General features: G+C 34.8%; 2 protein-coding genes across 2 annotated transcripts in view; one reads left to right on the top strand and one right to left on the bottom strand.

The window, feature by feature from the left end:
* Positions 1-1,841: 1,841 nt before the first annotated feature.
* Positions 1,842-20,383, top strand: LOC119829381. The gene is made up of 51 exons (XM_038351852.1): positions 1,842-1,927; positions 2,835-2,978; positions 3,554-3,671; positions 3,851-3,926; positions 4,585-4,652; positions 5,208-5,241; positions 5,586-5,697; positions 5,809-5,933; positions 6,030-6,080; positions 6,174-6,285; positions 6,382-6,506; positions 6,972-7,022; positions 7,142-7,253; positions 7,443-7,567; positions 7,777-7,879; positions 8,198-8,322; positions 8,398-8,448; positions 8,535-8,655; positions 8,742-8,830; positions 9,000-9,222; positions 9,304-9,428; positions 9,643-9,751; positions 10,006-10,121; positions 10,341-10,391; positions 10,468-10,570; positions 10,834-10,955; positions 11,239-11,289; positions 11,457-11,502; positions 11,900-12,087; positions 12,254-12,268; positions 12,373-12,490; positions 12,821-12,963; positions 13,042-13,092; positions 13,175-13,286; positions 13,534-13,661; positions 13,880-13,930; positions 14,014-14,122; positions 14,514-14,647; positions 15,025-15,075; positions 15,239-15,350; positions 15,627-15,757; positions 15,838-15,888; positions 16,016-16,747; positions 16,844-16,990; positions 17,074-17,201; positions 17,430-17,554; positions 17,607-17,687; positions 17,872-17,981; positions 18,499-18,628; positions 19,038-19,128; positions 19,459-20,383. Exons 1-51 carry the CDS (start codon positions 1,842-1,844, stop codon positions 19,681-19,683), a joined length of 5,937 nt encoding a protein of 1,978 aa, XP_038207780.1. The 3' UTR covers positions 19,684-20,383.
* A 74-nt stretch (positions 20,384-20,457) lies between these two features.
* The window catches only part of LOC119829380 (putative phosphoenolpyruvate synthase), a 13,187-nt gene continuing 8,129 nt past the window's right edge, over positions 20,458-25,515 (bottom strand). Inside the window, exons 6-19 of the mRNA XM_038351851.1 lie at positions 25,298-25,434; positions 24,950-25,091; positions 24,585-24,732; positions 24,171-24,437; positions 23,743-23,877; positions 23,234-23,383; positions 22,990-23,154; positions 22,680-22,893; positions 22,353-22,594; positions 22,024-22,172; positions 21,708-21,935; positions 21,328-21,520; positions 21,091-21,208; positions 20,458-20,739 (exon numbers count right to left, since the gene is read on the bottom strand). Of these exons, the coding sequence (XP_038207779.1) occupies positions 20,591-20,739; positions 21,091-21,208; positions 21,328-21,520; positions 21,708-21,935; positions 22,024-22,172; positions 22,353-22,594; positions 22,680-22,893; positions 22,990-23,154; positions 23,234-23,383; positions 23,743-23,877; positions 24,171-24,437; positions 24,585-24,732; positions 24,950-25,091; positions 25,298-25,434 (2,437 nt within the window). The 3' untranslated portion in view covers positions 20,458-20,590. The remainder of the gene's footprint in view (positions 20,740-21,090; positions 21,209-21,327; positions 21,521-21,707; positions 21,936-22,023; positions 22,173-22,352; positions 22,595-22,679; positions 22,894-22,989; positions 23,155-23,233; positions 23,384-23,742; positions 23,878-24,170; positions 24,438-24,584; positions 24,733-24,949; positions 25,092-25,297; positions 25,435-25,515) is intronic.

The raw sequence follows: 25,515 nt of genomic DNA, 5'->3' as shown, positions 1-25,515 counted from the left end.
ATAACCCTGGTTTGGCGGATTTCATTTCACATTTACTTTTCCCTTTGGCCAATCATATTCGTACATAATTGACATGATAGCGGGTACAACGCACAAATTTTCACGGTCTTGAAATTAATATCCCAGATTTTGACAGTATAGTTAGGATGTTAGAAATCTATTATCGGAGGTTTAAATTTTGAAGCATTAAAATATACTACATATTTTGTGCCTACCGAGAATATAATCATTCTATGAGATATTATTTCTACTCAAGGAGGATACATATCAATGCTGGACAATCGGAGCACTGGCCACGTAGAATTCTGTAGGAAAATTGAAGTTAATTCTGACGATCATTCTTTAAAATGCAATCGCTTGAACAAGTCATGCAAAAGCTGTGCCAAAACATAATTAACTTTTTATAAACAATATAAAGTGAAGACTTTCTGAGTATTTTATTACAATCCCAAAATGGCCAATAGTGCACCATCTACAGATTACGCGCCGAGCGAAATGGGGCCATCTGAACCAGGGGAAGGTAATTACCAGTTTATTCTATGACAAATAATAACCTTTAGAATAAGCTATAATACAAAAATAAACAATTAGTACATTTTTTTTTAACTCAGCTTAGGGATAGGGGTTTAATTTTTAATTTGAACAGTAACTACAACACTTTCCTTATATACCCCGTGTGTTGTGGAAGTTGCTGCAAGATATGTGATATTAATTACATACGGTATCAATATTTATTTGTATATTTTTTAATAGCTACACCCGCGGCGACGGGCGCTGGTTTCCCACCATATCCACCCTACGCCACGGAAACAATTCCACCCTCAGTCGCGGACACAATTATGGCTGGCCGAGATCTAAGAGTACAACACAAGTCGACACCAAAACAAGCAGTTCGACCACCTCCGAAGCCGGCAAGGCCTAAGTAAAATATTGCATAATTCGATACAACGCTATATATTTTAACCGACGTTTCCAAAAAACGAAGGAGGTTCTCAATTAGACAGTATTTTTTTCGATTTGTTACTTGACAACAACGGGTTGTTTTTCAATCAATTGGCGTGATTCCTTTTCTACCTATCTTGAAGGAAATGGTTGTCAATTGGTCCCATTCTGGAATTAGGAGTGGCACCTTGGCCCAGGGATGTAGAAATTTTTTGTAGAATTTTACGGCTCTATAATCGACATGATCGTTTCAGTTACTTAATTTATTTATTTTTTTCAATTAAATAAGGGGACCCAAAGCTACTGACGTTAAACTATCAAGACGTGCAGCGCGAGCGCATGCCCGCTGTCTTCGCCGGCATGGTGCGGTATTGACGGACAGGCTTGAGCGAATGGCTAAACCGCCTATACGCAGCATTATTTATTTGTGGCGTCAATACGCTAACACTCTTCCGGCTGATACGGTTAGAATGCTTTTTGAAATTCATACACATCAAACACATGCATTCCTCTCACGGCTTCGCCTTCGAAATCATAGTAAAAAGGTAGTTCGTCCCGGGGATTGCTCACATAGTTCCCGTTCTCGTGGAATTTTCGAGATTTAAACTATTCTATGTCATTTTCGATCACAAACTACTTTGTACCAAATTTCTTTCAAATCGGTTTAATGGTTTAAGTGAAGAAGAAGACACAGACATACATACGGTCAAACAGAGATACTTTCGCATTTATAATAATGGTAGGGATTTCTTTTTTTTTAAACGCTAAGTACCTAACGTCCGAATGAATTTAATATTTTACTTTTTATGATTGTATCATTTATATGGTGCAGATTATATACTATTACTTAATTTTAACTAACAATAGAACTGCTATCGTAGATTGCCCGATTGCGAGCAATGCTAGATGCTGATCAGCCGTTCAAGCCAGAACAGGCGTATGAATACTTTATTAATCTGAGAAAAACTAAAAAGAAAGTGCAGAAGTAAGTAAATATATGGTGTCAGTAGGTAGTTCACGTGTTTATTCTAAAACATATCTCTGGCCATAAGTCAAGCAAATGTAAAGCGCTTATGTTGATTTGAAATTTGGATTTTTTACTATGCACTACGACGATGAACATCTGATAATAATATCTTCTGACCCATTGCGCCACATGGCGAAGTATCTATCTAGTTACTCCTGAAGGCGCTGGGTCAATCCTTATTGTATATATTATATTAGAAAGTAATTATGTTTAAGAGTACCTATAGTCTCTATGTCCGCATTCCATGGTAAAATATCTGGTTGCTTAGGACTTGCTAGAATTGTGTAAAAAGGCGGTGAATCCATATTTTTTTTAAATTTGATTAATGCGTGGATCCTTGGATATCGTGCATTCTTAGAAAGGTGAAGCTTATATAAAATGTGACATTCTGGCCAAGGTGTAATATTTTAAATTAACTTGTTAAATGTTGTTAACTGAAACAAATATCATTAATAAATAGCTTTGAAAATTTCATGGACATCAAATCTTTGTGCAGGTTTTGTTAGCAGATCCCTAGAATATTTCACCTTCGATTGAGACATACCCAACTAAGTATTTATCTAATTACTCCTGAAGGCGCTGGGTCAATCCTTATTGTATATATTATATTAGAAAGTAATTATGTTTAAGAGTACCTATAGTCTCTCTGTCCGCATTCCATGGTAAAAATATCTGGTTGCTTAGGACTTGCTAGAATTGTGTAAAAAGGCAGTGAATCCATTTTTTTTTGAAGTCTAATGTAGAAATTTAAACCTTTTTGGGCTCAATTCTGGTCAAATGTTCTGAGCGTGTTTGTCCAAAGCGTCCGGAATGCTGCTAGAAAACGCTTTGTAAGCAAAATAATAACAATAACTGTTTTGGATAGGATGAAAGTACACGAAATAAAGAAGGACATATTAGCAATGTGTGGTGACAAGAGGTTCGTTTGGGCGCGCAATGCCACGGTCGCTTTTGCGCGAGGCATTCAGCAGCGATTGTCGAAACCGGGATCTTACGCTTTGGCAGATGGGTGAGATTGTAGGAGAAATGAGGCAAAAATGCATTGTGTCATCTATTAGAAACACAACACAGAAATATGCTTACTAATAATCCTAATATTATAAATGCGAAAGTTTGTAAGGATGTGTATGCGTTTGTTGCTCTTTCACGCAAAAACTACTCAACCGACTGCAATGAAATTTGGTACGTAGACAGCTGGACAACATGCAGGCAACTTTTTATCCCGATATTCCTACGGATACGGACTAACGCGAGTGAAACCGCGGGGCGCAGCTAGTACTATAAATGCGAAAGTGATTTTTGTTTGTCTTCCTTTCACGTCGCAACGGAGCGATTTTATGATATGATGTTTGTATCTGGAGATGGTGTTAGTAGCCTAGAGAGTAACATTGGCTACTTTTGACCGCGGTGAATTATTCCCACGGGAATTTTCTTTATTGTATTGGCACAGCCGCGGGCAGAATTCTAGTGTTTTGTAATATTTCAGTCGCATAATAAGTCTGTCATGAAAAGAAATATTTTCAGGAGATTGGATTTGGCAACATTTTATAAATTAAATATTTATCAAATTTCATTACCTTTTAGCATGTTACGACTGTCGAACATAATTCTAGAAGACATCTGCTCCCATATGCACACGAAACCGCCCTCGCGACGTTGCACTCACCCTAAGGCAAAGTTCATGATGGAAATGGCTGACAAGGTGTAGTAGAGGATATTTAATAAAATGATTCAGTGGAATTATTATTCCTGTCTTCAATCCTTCCTTTACCTCGTCTTTCCTTTAAGAAGGAGGCAACGTACATTCTCATTATACGACTATAAATTAAAAAAAATATATATCTAATTTATATACAGTAATTACAACTATTTAATACACAGATTGCCGTTTGGATTGATGAAATTCTATGCGAGTCAGACGATAGAATGTTAATGATGGATTTCGACGAAGACGAAGGTAAATGAATACAAAAATAGATTATCTACAAAAGTTAGTGTGCATAGCAATTGGCTGCAATTTCAACGAAATGGTTCTTAACTGCATACCTTTAAGGTAAGTCCATGCGTTTGAAATTGTGTCAATTGTTTTGATAATGTTGCTTTCAAAAATTGCCAATTGTATCTTAACAATTGTGACAAGTTCAAATATCCCCGTATATTATGGCGTTGATAATCTCGTATCCAGACTCACTGAAAGGTATGTTTTTAATTTTTATAAAGAAGTGGAGAAGACGGACGCTGAAGGTCCAGTAGAGGGAGGTTCGGATTTAACTGCTTCTAGCAGCAGAACTAGTACTCCGGGCCAATCTACGGAAGCCACCCCAAAGACGTCAAAGTCTAGTGTCCAAAAAGAATAGGGTAACTGCAGAAGTTTTTGGTATCTCACAACTTTAGAATATGGAAGAATACGCATGATTTGTGAGTGTAAAGTAGTTATGAACGCAATAAATCTATTCACTGGTGATAGTAGTAAAAAGTGTATGGTTATAAATGAAAAATAGTTGATACTCAGTTGAATTAATATAGTCGAAAGTAATGTTAAGTAAAAATAAATTCGGTCCGCAAAATTATTGTTTACATGTTACATGGGATACATGTTATTGTGTTTCTCACAGATGTTTTAGGAGCCGACGAAGCAGGTGACGCGGGGTTTGCTGATGATTTCCTTAATATGATGGGAGATGTAAGTATTATTTTGAAGTTTATTCAATTAATATTCTACTTAAAATGGTTAATTGAACTTACAATCTCTTTTAACTACAGGAACTTGCATCGATTGGGATTAATACTTATTATATTAAAAAACGATTTCTAAAACGCGCTAAGACAGTCATCAACGCAGTTGTAAAAGACAGACCTCCAACAACGGCACCAACCTGATATATTTCTTCAGAATTTATTGAAATTACAAACTTATAAAGGCGAAGCATTTTAAAGCTAAATAACGTAAAAAATGATAAAGAAAATAAAAATAGCAAAATTTTTTAGAATATACCTGCGTATTTTTATTTCTTATCATGTTCTGTTAATACAAATGAACACTTAAGGTAATTTTTCATTCATTATAAATTTTGATACTTAATATATTTTCCGGAACATCTTTCATTTTTACTATTCGGCCATTTAAGTGTTCATTTGTTCAATGCCGGAAAATGAAAGGTGTTTCCTGAATAATTTGAATCGTTGTTACATAATATTTTATATGAATGAAAATTCAATTACTGTTTGGTTTATTCAGGGTGGAGTCGGTGGCGGTGGTCTTCTGCAAGGACGTACGTATTATTTTTAATACCTACCTACATGATTTTTGAATTGATTGGTACAATAACATTAAACAACGTTTTGTTTCAGCATTTCCCGCATATCTCAATTTTACAGGTATTTATACTGTATAATAGTAAAATAATAATTATTATATTGTTTGTTATTAATGTAACACAACGAATGGGGATAACATTTGTAGCTTTACTGTAATAATCTGATTAAAATCAGAAGAAAATGTGGATTTAATTGGTTGTTTTATGATATTTATTGATTTCGCAATCATAGTGGTACAAGTTGGTAAACGTAGTAATATTAATTTTGAATGGATTATTGATTTTTTAAATGTTTGCAGGAGAAATGCTCGAAGCATTTAATATTTTAACTGAGTCTATGTACTCAAAGGGAGACGTTCATTTTTTAAAACACGGAAAGTTTAGTTTAACGTATTCAGAAGGAGCAGATGAGTGAGTTTTACAGACAATAAACAAATCAAAAATAACTGTAAATGTTGTTACATGGTGTCTGTTACACACAATGAGAAACGTCAACGATACTGACAATTATTTTATTTTCAGGCTGAAACGAGCAACAGATTTTAATGCAACTGAATTTAACACGACTTTGGCCAACCAAGTCAAACAAGATCTGACGGAGACAGTTGCACCTAGCACACCTAATAGTATAAAACCTTTTATGAAGGGTATGTATGTTACTATTTATATTGATTCTGCAATTCTGATCTGGCAAATCATAAAAATAAATTAACTTGAGTGTTTTTTATACGATTTTATTTCAGATATGGTTGAAATTTGTTCCAACTATCTGGCTCAACACGCTGAATACAACAGTAAGTTACTTTCGTATTTGAATCTGTAAAAAAAAAACGGTTGAAATAAAATTAATATTCATCACATCTCACATGCTTTTCATTTGCTTCTAGAGGACAAAGGTCCCGCTTTTAGGCTCCTTGTGAAGGCAATGAAATCAAAATCTAGTCAACAACTGTACGTGAAGGGAAAAGCGAAAAGAACCTATGGAAAAGCGGCTACAGAGTATGTGGGAATTTAACCTTTATTGTTATACGAGTATGTTGTTTAATTGAATAATTATGTACTTGAAACGTTTTATCTCTGAATTTATCATTTTAGATTGGAGGATGCGAAAGGCTTGGAAAGCGATCACGATGATCCAAATTTGTCGCAAGAAATTCATTCTGCTCTTTCAAAACTAGTTGAAGGACAAACACCACCGGACTTAAAAGATGACATGAAAGGTATGTTTAAAAATATATGAAAAGTTTGGACAATCCATAAGTATGATTAGTAGTTGTAGACAAAATTCTCAGTCATTTGAGGACAAGAACTAAATTTTTATAACTATTAAACGGCGCTAAATAAGATAATCATTTTCTAATCTAGTCTCCTCATGGTAGATCTAAAAGTAATAAAACATTTCTATGGTATTTTTTTCTGTTCTATAATATCTTTAATCATTTTTTAACTGAATCAGAATTATAGATACTACAAAATGGCGCGCAGATTTTAGATTATGTGAATTAATAACAAGCGAGTAGTTAACTAAATAGTTTCGGAACCTGAACGGTTCGGAGTTCGGAGGCTGAACGAATTTTTCGGTAGTAGAGCGCTCTCTAATGCTTCGGATTATGAGACGTATAGTAATGATGTTATGGTTTTACTATAATATATATATAAGGGCTAATGAAAATTTTATCTTTCAGAAACATTGGACATTTGTTCAAAGTACCTGTCTCAATGTGCTATAGATGAAAGTAAGTAACGTTTTGAACAGATTTAATTTTTATATGATTTCGCTAAAAAACATTTTGTAAAAGGAATATATGCAAAATTCACTGGAGTAAGTTATCAAGTGTCCTTAATCGTTATATAGTTGAACGAGGTCCAGCTTTTGATCTCCTTATAAAAGAATTGGAGAAAAATGGTGCAGAACCGTTTACTCCGGAATTCCCTCCTCTACCTACACGATTTGCTGCAGCTTATACGTAAGTAAAATGTATAGATTAAATCTTAAGCTTGTCAATATTGTTTTTAATTACACAACTATTCTTATAGCATCTGCATGTAGGTATGTACTATTATACAAACCTTAATTATTACTGGCGACTAAACTTGTGGAATGTAGTAAGAATTTTTTTTTACATTCACTTTATTAATAATTATGATTTTTTCAGTTTAAAATCTGCGCCTGGTTTGACTAGCGTAACTCCGGATCCCGAAACTGCACCAACTTTCATACCAGTTTTACATAAAGCAGTCGACGCTGCGACTCCTAAATCATTAAAAAGGGACATGGAAGGTTATAATTGTAACCAAACGTTTATATTACTTTTATCGAATGCAAATAATAGTGTGTATAATAATTTTTCCAGAGGTAATTGGTCGCTGTGCGAATTACTTCTCCGCATTTATTAGAGATCGAGGTTTGTTGAGTTTGTAATGGGGACATTTGAAATGGTTTTATGAAGTAAAGACGAATTTTCAAATTGTCTTCCTTTCTTTGTGTAGAAAAAGCCATGAAAGCTCTACTAGAAATGATGAAAAGTAATCCAAAGAATGAAGTAGCGAAAAGAGCGAATTATACTATGACGTACGATATAGGAGCAAAAGAGTAAGAAAGCTTACATACCTAATTGCAAAATATTTTTACAAATAGACAACATCCACTAAATACGGCAAACAGAAAAAAATGCGTGTTTTATAAATAAAATGTTTGTATAATAAAATGTGTCCCGAATAATAAATAATATAACGAGTGTCAAGAGAATACAGAAAATATATTTCTCTATTTTCTCTAATATGGTATTTATGTAGGCTTCGATGATAAATATGATTACGGAAAAACAGATGGTGGAGAGTAATAACTGTAGGCAAATGTGTATTTAATACAGAAGCGATAGAAACAAAAAGTTTATTCATTTATTTTCAGAATGGAAACGGCACCCCTAATTGTGCCTTTCATGCCAGTAAAAGATATCGCTGACGAAGCCAAAGAGCATTTAAACAAAGATATGGAAAAGATAACTCCACCGAATTTAAAACTTGCTATGAAAGGTTACTTTTCTAAGTCTTTTAATACTGTTACTGGTTTTATTATTCAAATAAAGTCTAATCTTGTTTTTATTCCAGCAATGGTACAAGATGCAGGGAGATTTTTATCCCAAGGCATTGCTTTACGCAGTAAGTTGCACGTTCTGTGCTAACCAATTATATAGGTAGATGTATAAACATCGTAAGAATTTAAATTAACGAATTTCTTTATATAGGTGGAGTTGCTGGCGAACGATATCCTCTCAACTTTTTGGCAGCTGTTAAGAAATCGCTCGGAACAAGGCTATTGTTTAAATATAAAGCTTTCGGTCAAACTTATTCGGATGGGGCTGACGTGTAAGGGACACATAAATATGATTGACGAAAATAGACTTTATTTTCTTAATTCAAGAAAGTTTAAAATTTAACTTGCTATATTTTAGATTGCGATATGCTGGTCCATTAGAAGAGGATCCAAAATGTGAAAATCTTCAGCAAGAAATTTTATCAGAGATGCGCAGAGGAGTTCCTAGTAGACTCCCACCGACTTTAACCGGGGAAATACATGGTTTTAACTTCTTTAAAAAATACAAATAAATTAAAGCAATTAAAAATAATAAGTCAATATTATTATTATGGGAGACAATGCATGGGTACTGGGTAGCGTTATTTAAATATTTTATTATATTCATGTATTTTAGGTACCATGGAAGACGCTTCAAAACACTTGGCTAAAGTTGGCACTGAAAAAGGTAAGGATCACTTTGAGACTGCTGTTTTAATACTAAGCAAGCACATTATTAACGCTCATTTAATTCAAGGTGACGCTCTGCAATATTTGGTGGATTTAATGAAGGGACAAGGCGATGCACCTCTTGGGGTTATGCAAGGTTATGAACAAAGTTACAATGATGGAGCTAGACGGTTCGTTTGCAATTGTCACATATTATCTTTTGTCCAATCGCTTTATACATATATTGTTCCTCTGTCACATTAACATTTTAGAATCGAGTTGAGTAAAAGCTTAACTGCAGATAAGGTTGACAAAGGAATTTATGAAATGCTTAAGGAGAAGTTAACTACATTAGTTTCATCTAAACCTAAACCAGAATATGCCAAAGTAATGCCAGGTATTGTTTTGAAGTGCTATTGTTATAAATACGTATCCGAAATAGTATGATAACATTGTAATTATATTAACAAAGTAAATGTATAGGTATCATAGATGATGTATCGAAGTTTCTGGCATCGCCTCTACCCGAAAGTAAGTCATATAGTAACTTTTAAAATGACTACCAGAATGTATAATATGTTTTTCGCACGTAACTGGTGATTACCTTATAGCTGATTTTGAAAAACGCCGAGTGCTGGCGGATCTAATGGCTAGGAAAGGTGATGAAATATTTGGCCAGGCGGGAATTTACAAAATAACATATACCGAAGCCGGTGAAGAGTAAGTTGAATCATATGCCCGAAATGTTTTCAAAACCATTTTAAGTGACTTTTGAAAGTATTTTAATAACTTCTTAATAATTTCATTCATTAACTGTCCTAAAGAAGTGCGAAAAAAACAGATTATAGCATTTCTTGATTCTTTTATTTTCCCCACTTCTGAACATTATTTGCAATTTTGTCCTTTGCTAAACAAATTAGATATCAATTAAACTACGAGGCAAAAAACTAAGTTGATACATTTTACATATCCAGAATTATGAATGCTCCCGTTGGAGTGACAACAGCAAGCGATGAAAAGTTCAAAGGCGAACTTTTGGAGAAAGTGAAAAATGTTATCCCGGAGAAGAAATTGCAGGATCTTCTAAAGGGTAAATTTTAGTCTCACTAACGTATATAAAGAACTATTAAACATAAGAAACATAAATGCAATTAAGCAGTGACGTTTAAAACCGTATTTTTTTTTTAATGGTAAACGATGAATGTGAATATATAAACCATAAGTTATATCTTAAAATAGTAAAGTGTTTTAAAATAAACTAATTGTATGAAGAAAATTATTTCCTACTAATGAATTTTATTTATATTAGATCCAACAAAGGAAGGCGCGGCATATTTGGCTGATATAATTAAAGGACGAGGTAAGTAGTCAGTTAGCTTTAATTTGTATTTTTTATTTTTCTTCAAAACTCTTAATAACCTGTCCACAAATTAAAGGTGAGGCCATGCAGGTCATACACGATGGATTAAAAAAAGGAAACGGCAAAGATTTCTTAACTGTTGGAAAATTTGCAAAGAATCACGATCAAACTGCCGATATGTTAGTACGAATTGTCATTAATTTATCCTCAGTTTTCGCTCGTGCCTTGTCCGCGTATTTAAACGAAAAGAAAGACAGTCTTTTGGGGTATCAAATTTCATTCCAACTCAGTGGGTTCAAACCCACTGAGTTGAGCGGGAAGTAGAGACAGACAGACAAATACAGTTACATTCGCCTTTATTATTTTATTACTAGGGATTCATTGGTACTAAACATAATTCTCCTTAAAATGGGACTCAATTTATGCAATAATATTTTTTTAGGCTTTCTAGTGCAGATCATTTTGGCGGTCAGCATCCTTCGCCAATTCTCGTTGACAAAGTTTCTGCTAAGATGAAAGAGCTACCTGTAGAATATCCTGATTCTGCCAAAAGATTCGCTACAGGTTATTTTTTATTTATAAAATTCTCGCTGATTAGCTCGCATATTAATAGTTCACAGCGTCTGTTCAATGAAAACAGTTCATTTTTTCTAATTTTAAGAAAATGATCATAAATATGTAATAAATTATTTGGTGATTTATTACCCTTCAGATTTTTGTTTGAATATTATAGAGGCTGGAGAAGTTAATTTTTTTTGTCAAAATTACAAGATTATTTATGATCAACGTAAAAAGAACATAAAATTTCAGGTCTGCTCAACGTAAGTTTGCAATATTCAATTTACAGATACATCGGATATAGCTACACAATATATTTCTGGAGTTGCTACAAATGAGTGTGAGTAATATTGTAAAAATAGTAAATAAATGATGTGTTTACTTTATATGCATGATGCTCGCATTTTAAGTTAGTTCTCTGTTAGATATAGATCATGTTTGTATTACGAAATTTTTATTATTTGTATTTGTAAACATATTATTGATAAAAAAAATATCTTTACAAAGGCGGTTTGGATGCAAAAGCTCTTGCGGCTATGGATGCGACTTCAGGGTAAGGAAACGTAACTCTATAACTGTGTTCGTAGTTAATAGTTATGTTCATTATGATATTTAATATCATAATTCAACTTTATACAAAGTTTTACTCTTTAACAATGGAAGGATTCCTGATGGATGACTGAGTTAAATTATAGAGCGTGAAATTCGAATTATCTAGTATACCTTCAATAATCCATCCACCAAATAATAATTGTACCCATATGATCAAATAAGTTAACTTTATATTAAAATTAGAATTTTAAATGAGCTTATGCTTTGATATCGATGTAGCTGAAATAAATCATATATTAATAACAAATTGCTTAGCAGTCCTCTTTGTTCACAAACTCTCTTATGGAAATAAAGAAGTTTAGACCATTACTCATACGCTTACCCGAACAAAATTTCAGTACTATCCCCACGAGTGCTATGAAAGTACAAGATGCGCAAGCGTCTACAACAACGCCCACAACTTCTGAAGAGGGTAAGAGAGACGCAGCACAGGAGGCGGCGAGACGACAGTCTGATGCTGAGGAGAAACGGAGGGCCGAGGCCGCGAGGCTGAGACGGCTAGAAGCCGCTAGGAGAAGGCAATTGGGTAAGTTTAAAGTAGGAAATATTCTTTGAAAATGTATGTACTAATTTTTTTATTGAGTCTATTATATTCTTCTATACTGTCTATAGTCTATACTAATATAACAAAGATACAAAACTAGATTTATTTTAAATTTTTTGACTTTTCACGATTAATATTTTTGTTTTAGGTCTCGATGCTGGAGGTTTGTAGACCTTAAATATATTTTTTTGATGATTACTAACCTGCCTGTGTTTGCATTGCATTGTTTATACTTTTATAAATTGTTTTGTCATTGTAACATACCAGAGGACCCAGAACGCGATCAAGCGCTGCAGATTTTGCACAATCAATTGAAAGCAAAAGGTGGCGAAGTGCTCTACAAGCAACCACATACTGAACTGTCACATTCACAGGCATCTGAATGGTAAGATATTATTTACTTCTTAATAATATTCGTTAATTATCTGTTACATAGTTACGATTTATTTTGAACAATTTTATGTAATTAATTCATCAAAAACAAATATGTTGAAAAAATAACTCTAATAAAAATATTGTAAGATATCGTTCCATTTTAAAACTTTACAACATATCTTCAATGAGAAATTTTGAAAGAATAGAAAAAATTTGATCACGAGGCAGGATTCGAACCTGCGTTTCTTGCCTAACCGTAGCAATTTTTATGAATAAAAATATTAATGATTTGCTGAATTTTATAAAATTAAAAATTAAACATATCTTCAAACTTATTAAGGTTATCATTGAAGCCACCCATGAAAGTGGATAAGGCTGTAAAGGAATCGGCTGACACATCACGACTTCACAAGAAGTTTGAAAGGAAGTTAAGCACACTCGTCAGCAAAAGTACTCCACCCGACATGTATGATGCTATGCAAGGTATATTTCACCCAATAATACAAACAATTGGAATGATTATAATAATTGCAATTTCTTAAATATTTATCATATTTACAGATGTTGTCATTGAATCTTCCCGGATTTTATCGGAATATTTCGTTACAAAAAGTAAGTTTCTAAACAGAAGGGTAGTTGATGATAATTAAATATTTTTCAATACATCAATTGCTTAAATTGTATTGTACATTAGGTTATAAAGCACTCGTTAGAGAAGCGCTGATATCTGAAATGCAAAAGCGCGGTAACGAAATACTAATAGAAGTTGATGGTGCCGCGGAAACGTATTTCTTCGCTGCACAAAGGTTTGCGGTCATATATTTGCAATCTATTAAACAAATATTAAGATATTATTTTTAGTTCAGACAAAGGAAAATCCACGGTCAGACTTACATGAATATTACTAACATAAATGAGGCTTCAAAGTGGACGGAGGTAAGCTTGAGCTTTTATTTTCACACGGAAGACAAAATTGACCAAATAAAGCCGTCCCATCATTACTTATTATGTATATAGAGAGCATAATGTCTCATTGCCTTGCCCCCTGTTCAGGTTGAAGAAAGCCACGTCGCTAGAAATAAGCGAACCATGTACCCAAGTAGCATATTACTTGTGTAAAAAGCTCGAAGAGATGATTCGGTGCCGTTCCATGGCTAGAAAATTAACGTCAGCAATGAAAGGTTTCTATTACCCATATATTATAATTTTCTACTTTCTGAATTCTGAGATATATAGGTATAAGTGAACTGCACTTTTTCACATCGTTAATATTTCCAAAGAAATACGAAACGTTCATGTAATAAAAATAAATTTCAATTTATCGTTAATGATAGTAGAGTAAATTATTGGATTGTTGCTAAATTTGCTAATTAAAATAATATGTCCATTTTATTAACAGATCATATAAATGAAGCTTCCAATTACTTATCAGCGCACGTGACTAAACCAGGTATTATTAAAATTCAATAAAAACTCCTATTCTATAATATGGATTGGTAATAAGGTTTATAAAGTATTTCTTCCTCTCAATAGATGAACACATAGAAGCGTATGTTGCACTTTTGAATGAAATGGAAACGGCCGGAGATAGTCTTTTAATAGAAGGAAAAATTCCTAAATCTTATAAAGATTCTGCTGCTTAGTAAGTTAAAAGCAATTTAATTTTTATAAAATTTAATCATCCATGTACTGCCGGCTACATAAAAGAATGATCTCGAATTGAGTTTGACAAAACTGATGGCACATTTTTATATTTTATATGATTTTTTAAATATTTGACAGCTGATGCATTCTGTGTCGTGCATTAAAATTTGGTCCAGTTCTGATAATTGGCAGGCGGTTCAGTTTTCTTATAGTTTAGTCATGAGACAATCCCTTAACGGCACGATACCAATTCTGATTGTTTAAAATTATATCTTCTTAGCTCTTACGTAGACAATACAAACCTGCTAATAAAACTAATGAATATGTCGCCATTTAGATACGCCATTTAAGGTTAAGCATCTGCTTTGCAAAACGTATTCTCTTTGCAGTTTGCGTCAATTAACCTCGTTTACGGATCAAATCAATCGGTCTGATGCAACCCTACAGTCTACGACGGAAGGAAAGCTAAAGGCCTTAATGACCAACGTAACTGCTAGTGGTTACAGTCAAAATGTTATTGATGGTTAGTTACCTGGATGTAGATAAATTAGATAGTTTATGAAAACATACTGTAGGGCGAGGGAGGTCGACGGACGTTTCAATAGTGCGGAGGGTGAGCCAGAGTTACATATGCCATGTTTGTTAGCAGCTCGGGACACTATTAAGGGACTGCAGCGCGCATATTCTAATGTCGTTCATCATAACTATATTATTGATATTAATGTTTTATTTAAGTGTGTAACCGTGATAGTCTTTATTTTTTTCTATGGCTTTTACTACGCTGTTGTACTACTGTATGAAGAAGCATACAGTAGTACAATAGTAGTAATCTTTATATTGTGACAATACTATGTACCTACAATTGAGGTAAATTAACTCTTTGAAAATGTGTTGTTTCAGGAGTAATAACAGAATGTACAAGATTGCTTGTATCATACATTATGCTACAAGGTATGATATTTTAAAATCAATTATATTCTGTACGCTTAAATCGCTTAGTTTCGGGTATATAAAGGAATTATTATTATTATTATTATCAGCTTATTTTATTCAAAAATTTTATTTCCGTATTACATAAAATATAAGCCAATACAATACTTGGATTTTTATTCAGGTGAGAAAACAGAGGCGTTGAAGGTATTGATACAACAAATGGATTTACACAGCGGAAACGTTCTCCTTCGACATGGAACAATTCGAAAAACTTATGGGGAAGGAGCAGATTTGTACGTTAACACTTCTTACTAATATTGTAAATACGAAAGTTTGCAGGGATGTGTGTATGTCTGTTACTCTTTCACGCAAAAACTACTAAACCGATTGCAATGAGATTTAGTACGAAAGCTGGACAACTGTAATAACACATAGGTAACTTTTTATCCTGATTTTCCTACAGGATACAGACTTACGCGGGTGAAACCGCGGGGCACAGTTAGTTTTGAAAACAGTTTTTAAGGACACCATTTCTGCTATTTTAAATGCTATATCTACACAATTTTCAGGCTGCGTCCGAAGAATGCAGATCAATTAAGTGTACCCAGTGCTGACCCGGTGGTTGTCAGGAAGATTCAAATAAAACTGCGCAATATAATGCACCGATGCACTCCTGATCAGTTTTCTACTTTAATGGAGGGTAAACCCTCATTATCCTTAAATTCTATGAGAAGTATGTGGATCGTGAAACCGTATATTGTTAAACTATTCTCTTTACAGATGTAATTGAAGACGCAACAATGTATTTAGCCGTTCAATTCTTGGAACCACGTAAGTTGCTTCTTTTTCTCTAGCGTTGAAGGATCCGAAAGTATCTATGTTTAATTCGTATCGATATTTAATTCGTATCTAAATTTAAACGTAAGCATCTATATTTAATTTACCTTTATGATTTCAGAGATTATCCAAGTGTGCAAATGTATGAAGAATGTATTCGTTCAATGTGAATTATGGTGTGATGAGATTTTACGTCGTGTTGCACATCCGTGCTGCACATGCTCCAGGCATATATCAACTCAGGCGTTGTCAGATTTGGCACCTGGCCAGCAGATACACGCAAGCCCTGGATCGTCCCGAGCACATGCCGCTGGTATTGATATAAAGATCACGCCCTGCCCGAGAAAAATTAGTTCAATCCTCGGGACGAAAAACAAAACTGCAATATGTCCGGCGGCGAAACCGACCGAAGAATGCGAAAGAACGACCACGGCATCCTATCTTTTTTACACTCCCGCCATATCCCATAAGATCCCCACTCAGACGAACCCCGTGAAGCTATCTACACCCACGTCTGATTCTCTACAAACACCCTTGCGTCTTTCGCTAAGTCATGCCACGAGGTCACCATTATCGTCCCCGTTGCGTTTCTTTAGCGAAATGTATCAAGAAAATAACGCGGCATTACGTGAAAATTTTTCACCGGGCCAAGTCAGACATGAGACGGATGAATCTTCTCCATCCTTTTATACTCCGCAAAGTGCTGATTCACGGGATAAAGAGACGCTTCCATTTTTTTGGCAATCCCCGACTACAATGTTTGCTGAAGTGCATTCACAAAATGCCCCATCCCTTAATGTGCAGCCCCTTAGTGTATTGAAAAAAACTGAAGTACCGAAAGCATACAATGCAAGTAAGTTAGTTTCTCATTTTATTATTCTTAAATTTTTAAGATCGAATTCATACATTTCTGTTATAATACCATAATATATCGAAAATCTAATATCAGGAGCACCAATCGTAACTACGGATCGAATGGCTGATTGGCATGCAATGATGGTCAGCCTCATGTGGAACGTACAAGCGTGGCGAGATTGGATTCAAGAAAATATTGATCGGGCTCTTGCTTACCAACAGAAGTCTCCTCTTCCAACAGGTATGATTATAAAAATTACAACTGGTATAAAGGCAAAGTTTTGAAAAACTTTCTGAACATTTTCGTATATTTTCACATTATAGGACAACCGGAAGAAAATTGGATAGGCTATCAAAGAAGGGTGGCTACAGAAGCTTTGCAATGGAGACAATACAATAAATTCAGCCGTCTCCTGACTCTGCGATTAGCTTTGCGATATAGAGATAAACAGGTTAATTTTAACATATTTATAGTTAGAAAATTAAAAGTAAATTCAAATATAGCTTACAATAAATCGAAGTAGATGAACTTTTTATCCTTTTTCAAATCGAAAATGCTTATTTAATGTTTATCAACGCTTTCAATCGAGGTAAGCTGTAAGTTGCTTTTCAAAATATAATGTCCATATTTAGTTGCCGACTAGGATTATGGGAACTAATGTCTGTTGAAATCTTTATAGATTGTATCTCCTACAAGAAACACGGTCAAGACGAATGTTTACATGGAATGTCAACAAGAAATGCTAGATATCATCGATATGTTTAATAAGTGGACTCATTGGCTGACGCTCGTAGTACGTAATATGTTTATTTAAACGTTTATTTTATCTTCATCTTTATAGTCTTAAATATTGCAGATATACAAAAAAAATATTTCAGATTAAGGAGACAGATTCATTGCAACAACAGGCTAATACGGACGTATCATTGTATGAATTGTAAGTATTAAAGTGTATGTATTATGTTATCTGTGGTATTATTGTTAAAATCGGATCTGCTTGTTGTAATGTGAGGAATACTTGTAATAAATAAAGATTTTTCATACCCGAAAATAAAACAAATTAACTTTATTCAATGTAATAAATAAATTTAATAAGCAGACTTTTATTAATAACTTTACAGACGGTGGAACAATTTCAAGAAAAAAGTTCAAGAATACGCGGAAGACTGGCAAAAATACAATACGCACTTGAAAGTTTGCTGGGAGCAAAAGCATAAGAAGATTATATCAGGTAAATAATTATACCTATTACCATATTATTCTTTGATTGGAAATGAAATTGCAAAACCAGATGGCCGTTTCCATTTCCTCACCGATTCTTCCTTCTTTTCTGTCATCAATCCTTCCTTTCCGTATTCCTTACTCCTTACCCCTTAAAAGAGGATAACATGCATTCGTATTTCTATACAAGTTCGTTACTGTTGTAAGTAAAGTTTTGGTCGGCCTACACAGACCCTAACGTAAAATATCTATCGGTTATTATATTAGACATTCGGGGGGGTAAGAATAGTTACGCCGTTCTTGGTTGGGGGTGAGGTATTCCCCGGTGTGAGCTGGCCCAATTCGTGCCGATGCATGGTTGTCTCCCACATTAATAATATTCAAACAAATTGTACCAAGACCATAGCAAAGAGGACTTTTCAATATTATACGACCACGAGAACTGTCTTTTTCTTTGACATTGTGGGCGAAGCCGTGGGCGGATAGCTAGCGTTTAATAACATAAAAAATAAATGTGTATGATGAAGAATGGTTGCCGGCGTGGAGCCAGCCGGGGCCGGTGTGGGTGGTGAGCGCGTGCGGCGCCGTGCCCAGCGGCGCGGTGGCGGCCGGCGTGTACGAGGGGGAGGTCATTTGGGTGGCGCGCACGCCGCACAGGTGAGCGCACACACTGTACCATAATGTGTATTAAGCTTCAGCTACACATGCTAATTTCAAGCATGAAAGCGTGCTTCTCTTGAGCAGTTGCTATTAAGTATCATATATTTAAGCATAGCATGCCCATTACCAGCAAATGTAAACTGCTTATAAGCATGCTCGTATTTAGCATACTCTACACGTTAGCACGCTTTTAAGCATTCTGTTTTAGAGCGTGTGTAATTGTACCTTTACTGTGTTTTCTATGCTAGTATGTACTGTACAAATTGTGGCTTTCTATTAGCGTTATAGCTTTTGGGTATGTTATCGCTATTCAAAAACAGAGTGGTTCAAGATTATTTTATGTGCTTTGTAAACTAAGCCTTTTCTTATAAAAGTGCATTCAATTCGATATGTTGTGTATTTATAGATGTAATGTACTGCCTGCTGCTCTACACCCTTCGAAGCATTGTTGTATACTATACGCAGATGGCGCTGTACACCATTACACGAAATATCAGGTATCTAGTAACGGAATTTTTCAAAATCTTACAATCTTCATTTGCGAGTTTTGGTATAATATTTTTGTATCTGTTTGACTTATGTCCGGACATTTTTTTATTTATTTAATGAATATAAAGACATACGATTTGCAAAACGACATAGTTGTCGAGCATCAGCATCTAAGCGGTGTTTCAAACTGCGATGCTCTAGAGGGTTAGCGTAACGTCTTAAGGCATATCCTCCAGCGCGGGGAAGTGATGGCACTAGACGACCTCTACGTAGGTGGTCCTGTCATTTTTCCTCACTGGAATTAGTACTGCTCTAAGGTATAACGGTAAACCCTCCAGGTAATGTGTAACGCGGAAGTGACGTGGCTCGCGTGGCGCGCGGGCGAGGTGGGCGCGCGCGCGGTGCGCATCGCGCCCGGCGTGCACGTGGGCCGCGTGCACTACCGCGGCTCACACCTGCTCGGCGCCGTGCACGCGCCGCTCTACCGCTGCCACGTTGTCATATACGGACGCCCGTTTGCGTTCAATTGTTACGAACTGCTCGTGCTAAAGGAGAACCACTAGGCACTGATGCACTGATAGATTCTAACATCGTATTCGTTTTACTTCGACTAATAACTTCATAACTATTTAATTTTAGGGAATGGTTTTGGAGCGACGTTTTTTACGGATGGTTTTAGTGATCGCTGATAGAATTCTTGATATCTATTATATATAATTCTTGATATATATTATTAGATTTTTTTTAATAACGATTTGGAAATGGTGACTGGGACGGGGAATACGTTACGAAATTACGTAGGTAATTGTATATTGTGCTGTGAAAGTTTGAATTTGGCAACAGTTTTTTGAAAAAGTTTGGTTGGCTTGGATTTGGATAAATTTGAGTATTGAATACTTGAGAATTTTGTTTTGTAAGAATTTTTTATTGAATACTTGCATTTGGAATACCTGATGCTGAATGTAGTTTTGACCTTTGCTTACACATTAAATAGTACATTTCTCTGGATTGAAAATGACGAGTACGTTAGGACAACGACTATTTCGGAATTTAAAGTGTTTGTACAATAAAATTGTAGTGACTAGTTATATATTATTATAACTTATGTATTATTATTTTATGATGCGTGGTCGAGTCTAGTGACTTTTGTGATCCATTTTATTTTATATGCCTAGTAGTGTTATTCGTTTGGAATTGTGTTTGTGGTTTTGTTATGTAATGTTTATTGAAATATATTTGTTAACAGTTTAATGTATTTTTTTAATTAAACGATGTATTTAAATTTTTATGCATATAATTATTTACATCAATCAGCCATCAAATAACATAATATATAACATTTTCTAAAGATTTGTTTCATAGCATTTTATATAATACTCAAAAAAACTACATCATACTTATTCAAGTGATAGTTTACTCGATTAACAAACTTTCTCTAGAGGTATCTAAATTGTAAAGTAAATAAATATACTAGTTGTCAGCCGTAACTTCTATGCTAACTTTTTCAATCAGTCCCTCATTTCCTGATAAACGTACAATATCACCAGTCTTGAACACATCCGTGGCTTCCCCAACACCCACTAAACAGGGCAGCCCATATTCACGAGCTATGACCGCACCTGTAATAAAAATTAAGTCTGTTTGATTTTCACTAAGGATTTTATTTTTAATGCTGGGACAACTAGGAAATAATATATCAGCTAAGTTAAGTTAAATTTTGACATGACCGCCTCCTTGCTGAAGTAGATAACGTACAAACTAGGAGCCGAGTATTGGATTCTTGAATGGGATAAACAAAAAAAGTTTCGACCTGCTAGACCAGAGTAGGCTATTCACCTACTTGTCCATAATAACAATCATCCAGTAAAACAGATGCGTAATTCATCTGCCCCAAATGGGTATAGGGCAGATGAATTATGTCCTATTATGAGTAATAGCACATAGGAATCCACACACTAAATTGTACTTACCATGTGAAATAAGGCCTCCAAGTTCCGTAACAATACCAGTCAGCAGCGGGAAATATGGCGACCAACCGATATCTGTAGCATGTGTTATGAGAACGTCTCCTTGTCTTAGCTGGTCAACCTGTAACGAGTAACTTAGTAATAGCATACCTAATATTATCTAGTTATATCTGAGAACCTTCTTTTGACTTTATGACTTAGCTCAGACAAAAAGAAAAACATCAATTAAGAAAACATTACCTCTGATAAATCTCGCACAACACAAGCCCTTGCAACTACTTCTCCGCCACAAACAGATGTTCCAGTTAACTTTTTATCACCGTCGCTATATATCCGAGGACCCTCGGTAGATAAGGGTTGCACCCAACCTTTGTTCATTTCAGCGAATTTAAGCTTGGACCAATTTGAGTAATATTGTTTTCGTTGCATTGCCCTGTCAAAGGTTCCTATTATCTAACTGAATATTAGTTATTACTATAAATTACCCTTATCCACATCTAATAATACTATGACAATCACCTTATAATTCTTGTAATTCAAATACAATTTATTTATTGCAGTACACATAGTATCTAAATTCGTTCGTATAATTTTACAGAGATTGTAAATATTGCACTTACTTTTTCAATAACGCTGGATCCCTTGTGTCTATATAGTTCTTCAGTTCGTGAATTCTAAAATAGAAAACGAGTTCATAGTGAGGTAGATACCAATTTTGTACCATTAGTTTCCCTAGATGTATAGCCGCTAGTCGAAGCTTATGAACAGCTAAAATTAAATGCGCCTTAGTTGCTTCCCTGTATCGAACTGTGCGTTGACACAGAGGTAAAATCCACTTTAGAGCCTTCCTAGAAATGAAATACGTAAAACTCATTATTGTTTATTTTAATTGTATTAATTTCTTAGAAGAGTCAAACTTTTAGACTCTGATTTTACCTGGTATTTGGTTTTTGTGGTGTTTTTAAAGAAGAAATAATATCCTCCCCGGTTTTAGTTTCTTTAGATTCCTGATTTGGCACAACTTGCATGAGTAATTTCATCAGATCTTCTGGTACAAGAGCCCAAGGCTTTGTTGACAGGTCGAACTGGAATATGGTAACGCAAAAAGATAGAGATTACGGGCATTAAAGGCAGTTTTATTATTTTACCCTAATAAAGCAAGATATGATGTAATGTTTCGTATTCTCACTGGAAAAACAAAAGGCACAATCCCCAATTCAGATCATAAAAAATAGACAAGAATTATTCGATTTGAAAAATCTTACTTCCATTATAGCTCTATGACCGTGCTGTTCAAGAAATGTTGTGACATGTTCATGAACCTCCGGTACGTTTAATTTGAGCCATTGCATAGCCGTATTTGGATCTTGCTTTCTGAATTCTTCATTTCTGCCAGAGTCTTCCAGCATTTGCGTTAAGTTTGCTAAGCCCTGGGGCACCTCAGCTGACAAAACATCGCCAGAACTTAATAACGTACTTATTTCGTTGCATTGTTCAGGTGAAAAATCTGTAAGTGAAATAAGTCGTTGCTGCCCTTTTTTATTATATTTGAGACTTAATAATTTGTGTTTTAAGATTAGAGTCTAAATTACCTGACTTTCCTTCCAATAAAACAGACATAGCAATAAACTGAGTGAACGAACTCGCGGCTGAGGTAATACTGTGATTGAGAGAATATCGAGACATTTCTTGCTCCATTTCAGCTATACTGTTAAACATTTTATGTACATTATCCAATGTGGCAATATTCATACAGGGAACTCTTTTGAGTGTGTCATTCATGGACTTCTTCGCTATAATAAGGTTCTGGAATTTAAAAAAGTTAGTCGATATAACTGTGTTTGTTTATCAAAAATATTATGAAGATAAGAAGGGTTTGATTAAACATAATTGGGAACTCACCTTCACCATGCTGATAATTGAGAATAGCCTGTCTGTCGCTTTCGGTTGACGTCTGTGAAAAGCAGTTTTTAAAATACTGTCATCGGCTACTTTGTGTCCATGAATTGATATTTCTACCATTCGCAAATTTACGTCCATCTCTTTGGGAACTCTGCGATATACAGTCTAAAAATATACCTAATTAGAAGCTGTGAGAAATACATGAAAATATCATGTAAGAAATTAAAAATATGATTATTCTTACGTTATACAGAGCAAGACACGTTCGGTTGTGTGTAACCACGACACTTTTGTCATATCCATCACCATTATTAGGAATAAGGCCTGTCACTCCACGTTCTATAGGTACCAGCACCATATCATACGTCAATGCTGTTATTGGCTTTGGAAGCACCTGTAAAATTATAATTTATAAGCAACTAGCAAACCCGGCGAACTCCGTTTCGCCACCAGATGGCTTTATGGGAAAAATGATTTTTCCGCTTTTCTGTTTTTTTTTCTTTTTTCCTGATTTTCTTTGCTATAAGCCTCACGGAGCCTGAGACCTTTCCAACGAATGCAAAAGCATGGAAATCGGTTGGTGCGTTCTGGAGTTATAGCGTCAGGAAGGAAAACCCGACTTATTTTTATATAGTAGAAGAAGCTAATAACCGAAGAAAAAGCACTTAAGGAAAGTCGAAGCGTAGACGACTAATGTCATATCGTGTATGAAATATAACATATTATACACTGCAATCTTAATGGTGCACTTACCTCTCCTGTATTAGCAAATGTAAGTAACTCATCGTCGGACATTATAGGAAAATCTAATTCATGAAGTAATTCCTCCTCTGTCCATCTCTCCAATGATGTTATAGGTCGCGCTTGTAACAGATAAACTATACCACTCTAAAAGTTTATTATTACAAATAAATATTATGCTATTATTAATAATAATGATATATTGTTAAGGTAGAAACTATGCTACATATATTATCAGTAGGCTAAATTGTAGCCAAATAAAATCAATAGTTTTTGCGTGCAATACAAAATAAAAATCTGCCCAAATTGGTACTTATAAACTGTGACTTGTAATATAACATATATGTAATCCAGTAAAGTGCATAATTGCTACATTATTTGAAAACAATGAAACGCAGAGCGCGAATTCATTTATTATTCTTTATTATTTATACTCTTACCTTGCTGATAGCCCATTCAATATCTCTGCCAGCACCCCATAAGTCGTCTTGTGCAATCCCTATTTCAGCCAATTTTAGCATTTCTGATTCTGATAAACATGACACGTTACGTTCATTGTCCAAAACTTGTTCTGTTTCAAGTCCGTTAACACTCGACACTATTTTTTGGGTTTTTGTACCAACTTGTTTACTCGCTATTGCAAGTTTATGATCTGCACTTCGCTTTATTATTACTGTATCTGGTTCCACTGATCCTGACACAACACTCTAAAATGAACCATTTTATGCAATAGTGTAGTGTAATAAAATCAAAAAGAAGTAATACGGATTGTGCCATGTGTCAACTAAAATTGTTTTATTTGTCTTTAATTCAAAGAAATATCAATGTAATTTCAATTGTATAAAACAACAAACCTCTCCAAGCCCATAATTAGCAGTAATAAGTATTCTAGTGGGATCGCCAGCGTCAGGATGACGAGTGAACATAACACCTGCAACACGAGCCTGCACCAGTGCCTGTACTACAACAGCGCCGCCACAGTAACATGGTTGACCATTTTGTCTAAAAACAATTAATGATTACTATATTTTAATGTAGTTGGTACCTACACATTTCACCTTTATATTATGATCAAATTACAAGAAATCTCAGAACTATCTTGACATCTTTAGTTACCGCTTATGATTTGAAACGGTATATTTCTAAATCTATCACAGAATATCTATAACACATAGATGTAGTATGAAAGTATTCAAATTATAAGACTTTTTATTCTTACCTTCGGTAATAAGCACTAGTAAAAGCGAACATTGAAGCCCAGCATTTTAAAATAGATCGCAGAATATCCTTATCGCTGGTAACACCCAAAACTGTCTCATTCTGTCCAGCGGCGGATAACGCTTCACTATCTTCTCCAACAGCTGTGAAAAGAAAAAAAGTAGATGCTAAATGTGTTACAGATATGAATGTAAGAAACGACTGAAATAAGATAATGCTGTACTTGGAAGAGTTACAGGAATTTCAGCCTTTAAAAATGTTTGTGATTTCTGGATGAGCACGTAAAATTTTTGATTGTACGTGCTCATCCAGAAATGAGGAAATGAAGAATGCAATGGCCTAAGATTACCTGAAGATCTTACAGCAAAACGAAGGTCTGGTCCAAGCTTTTGTTCAATAGCTTTTTCTCGCAGCATCGTTAAATGGGAGAGAATAGCGTCTTTCAATTCGCCTGTTATTTCTGCCTTCACGAAGAGATCTACGGCACTAAAATATTATCTACTATATAAAAATAAGTCGGGTTTTCCTTCCTGACGCTATAACTCCAGAACGCACGAACCGATTTCC

The sequence above is a fragment of the Zerene cesonia genome, chromosome 10, assembly GCF_012273895.1.
Source record: "Zerene cesonia ecotype Mississippi chromosome 10, Zerene_cesonia_1.1, whole genome shotgun sequence".
In the NCBI taxonomy this organism is placed as follows: domain Eukaryota; kingdom Metazoa; phylum Arthropoda; class Insecta; order Lepidoptera; family Pieridae; genus Zerene; species Zerene cesonia.
The sequence above is the reverse complement of the archived record's forward strand: the minus strand, read 5'-3'. Positions and strand labels throughout refer to the sequence as shown.

Excerpts from the sequence above, each read along its gene's own strand:
- LOC119829381 (XM_038351852.1), top strand. The coding sequence starts at position 1,842 with ATGCTAGATGCTGATCAGCCGTTCAAGCCAGAACAGGCGTATGAATAC. Across the intron at positions 6,507-6,971 it reads CTTAAAAGATGACATGAAAG|AAACATTGGACATTTGTTCA; the intron begins GTATGTTTAAAA and ends TTTATCTTTCAG. Across the intron at positions 17,688-17,871 it reads GACGTATCATTGTATGAATT|ACGGTGGAACAATTTCAAGA; the intron begins GTAAGTATTAAA and ends ATAACTTTACAG.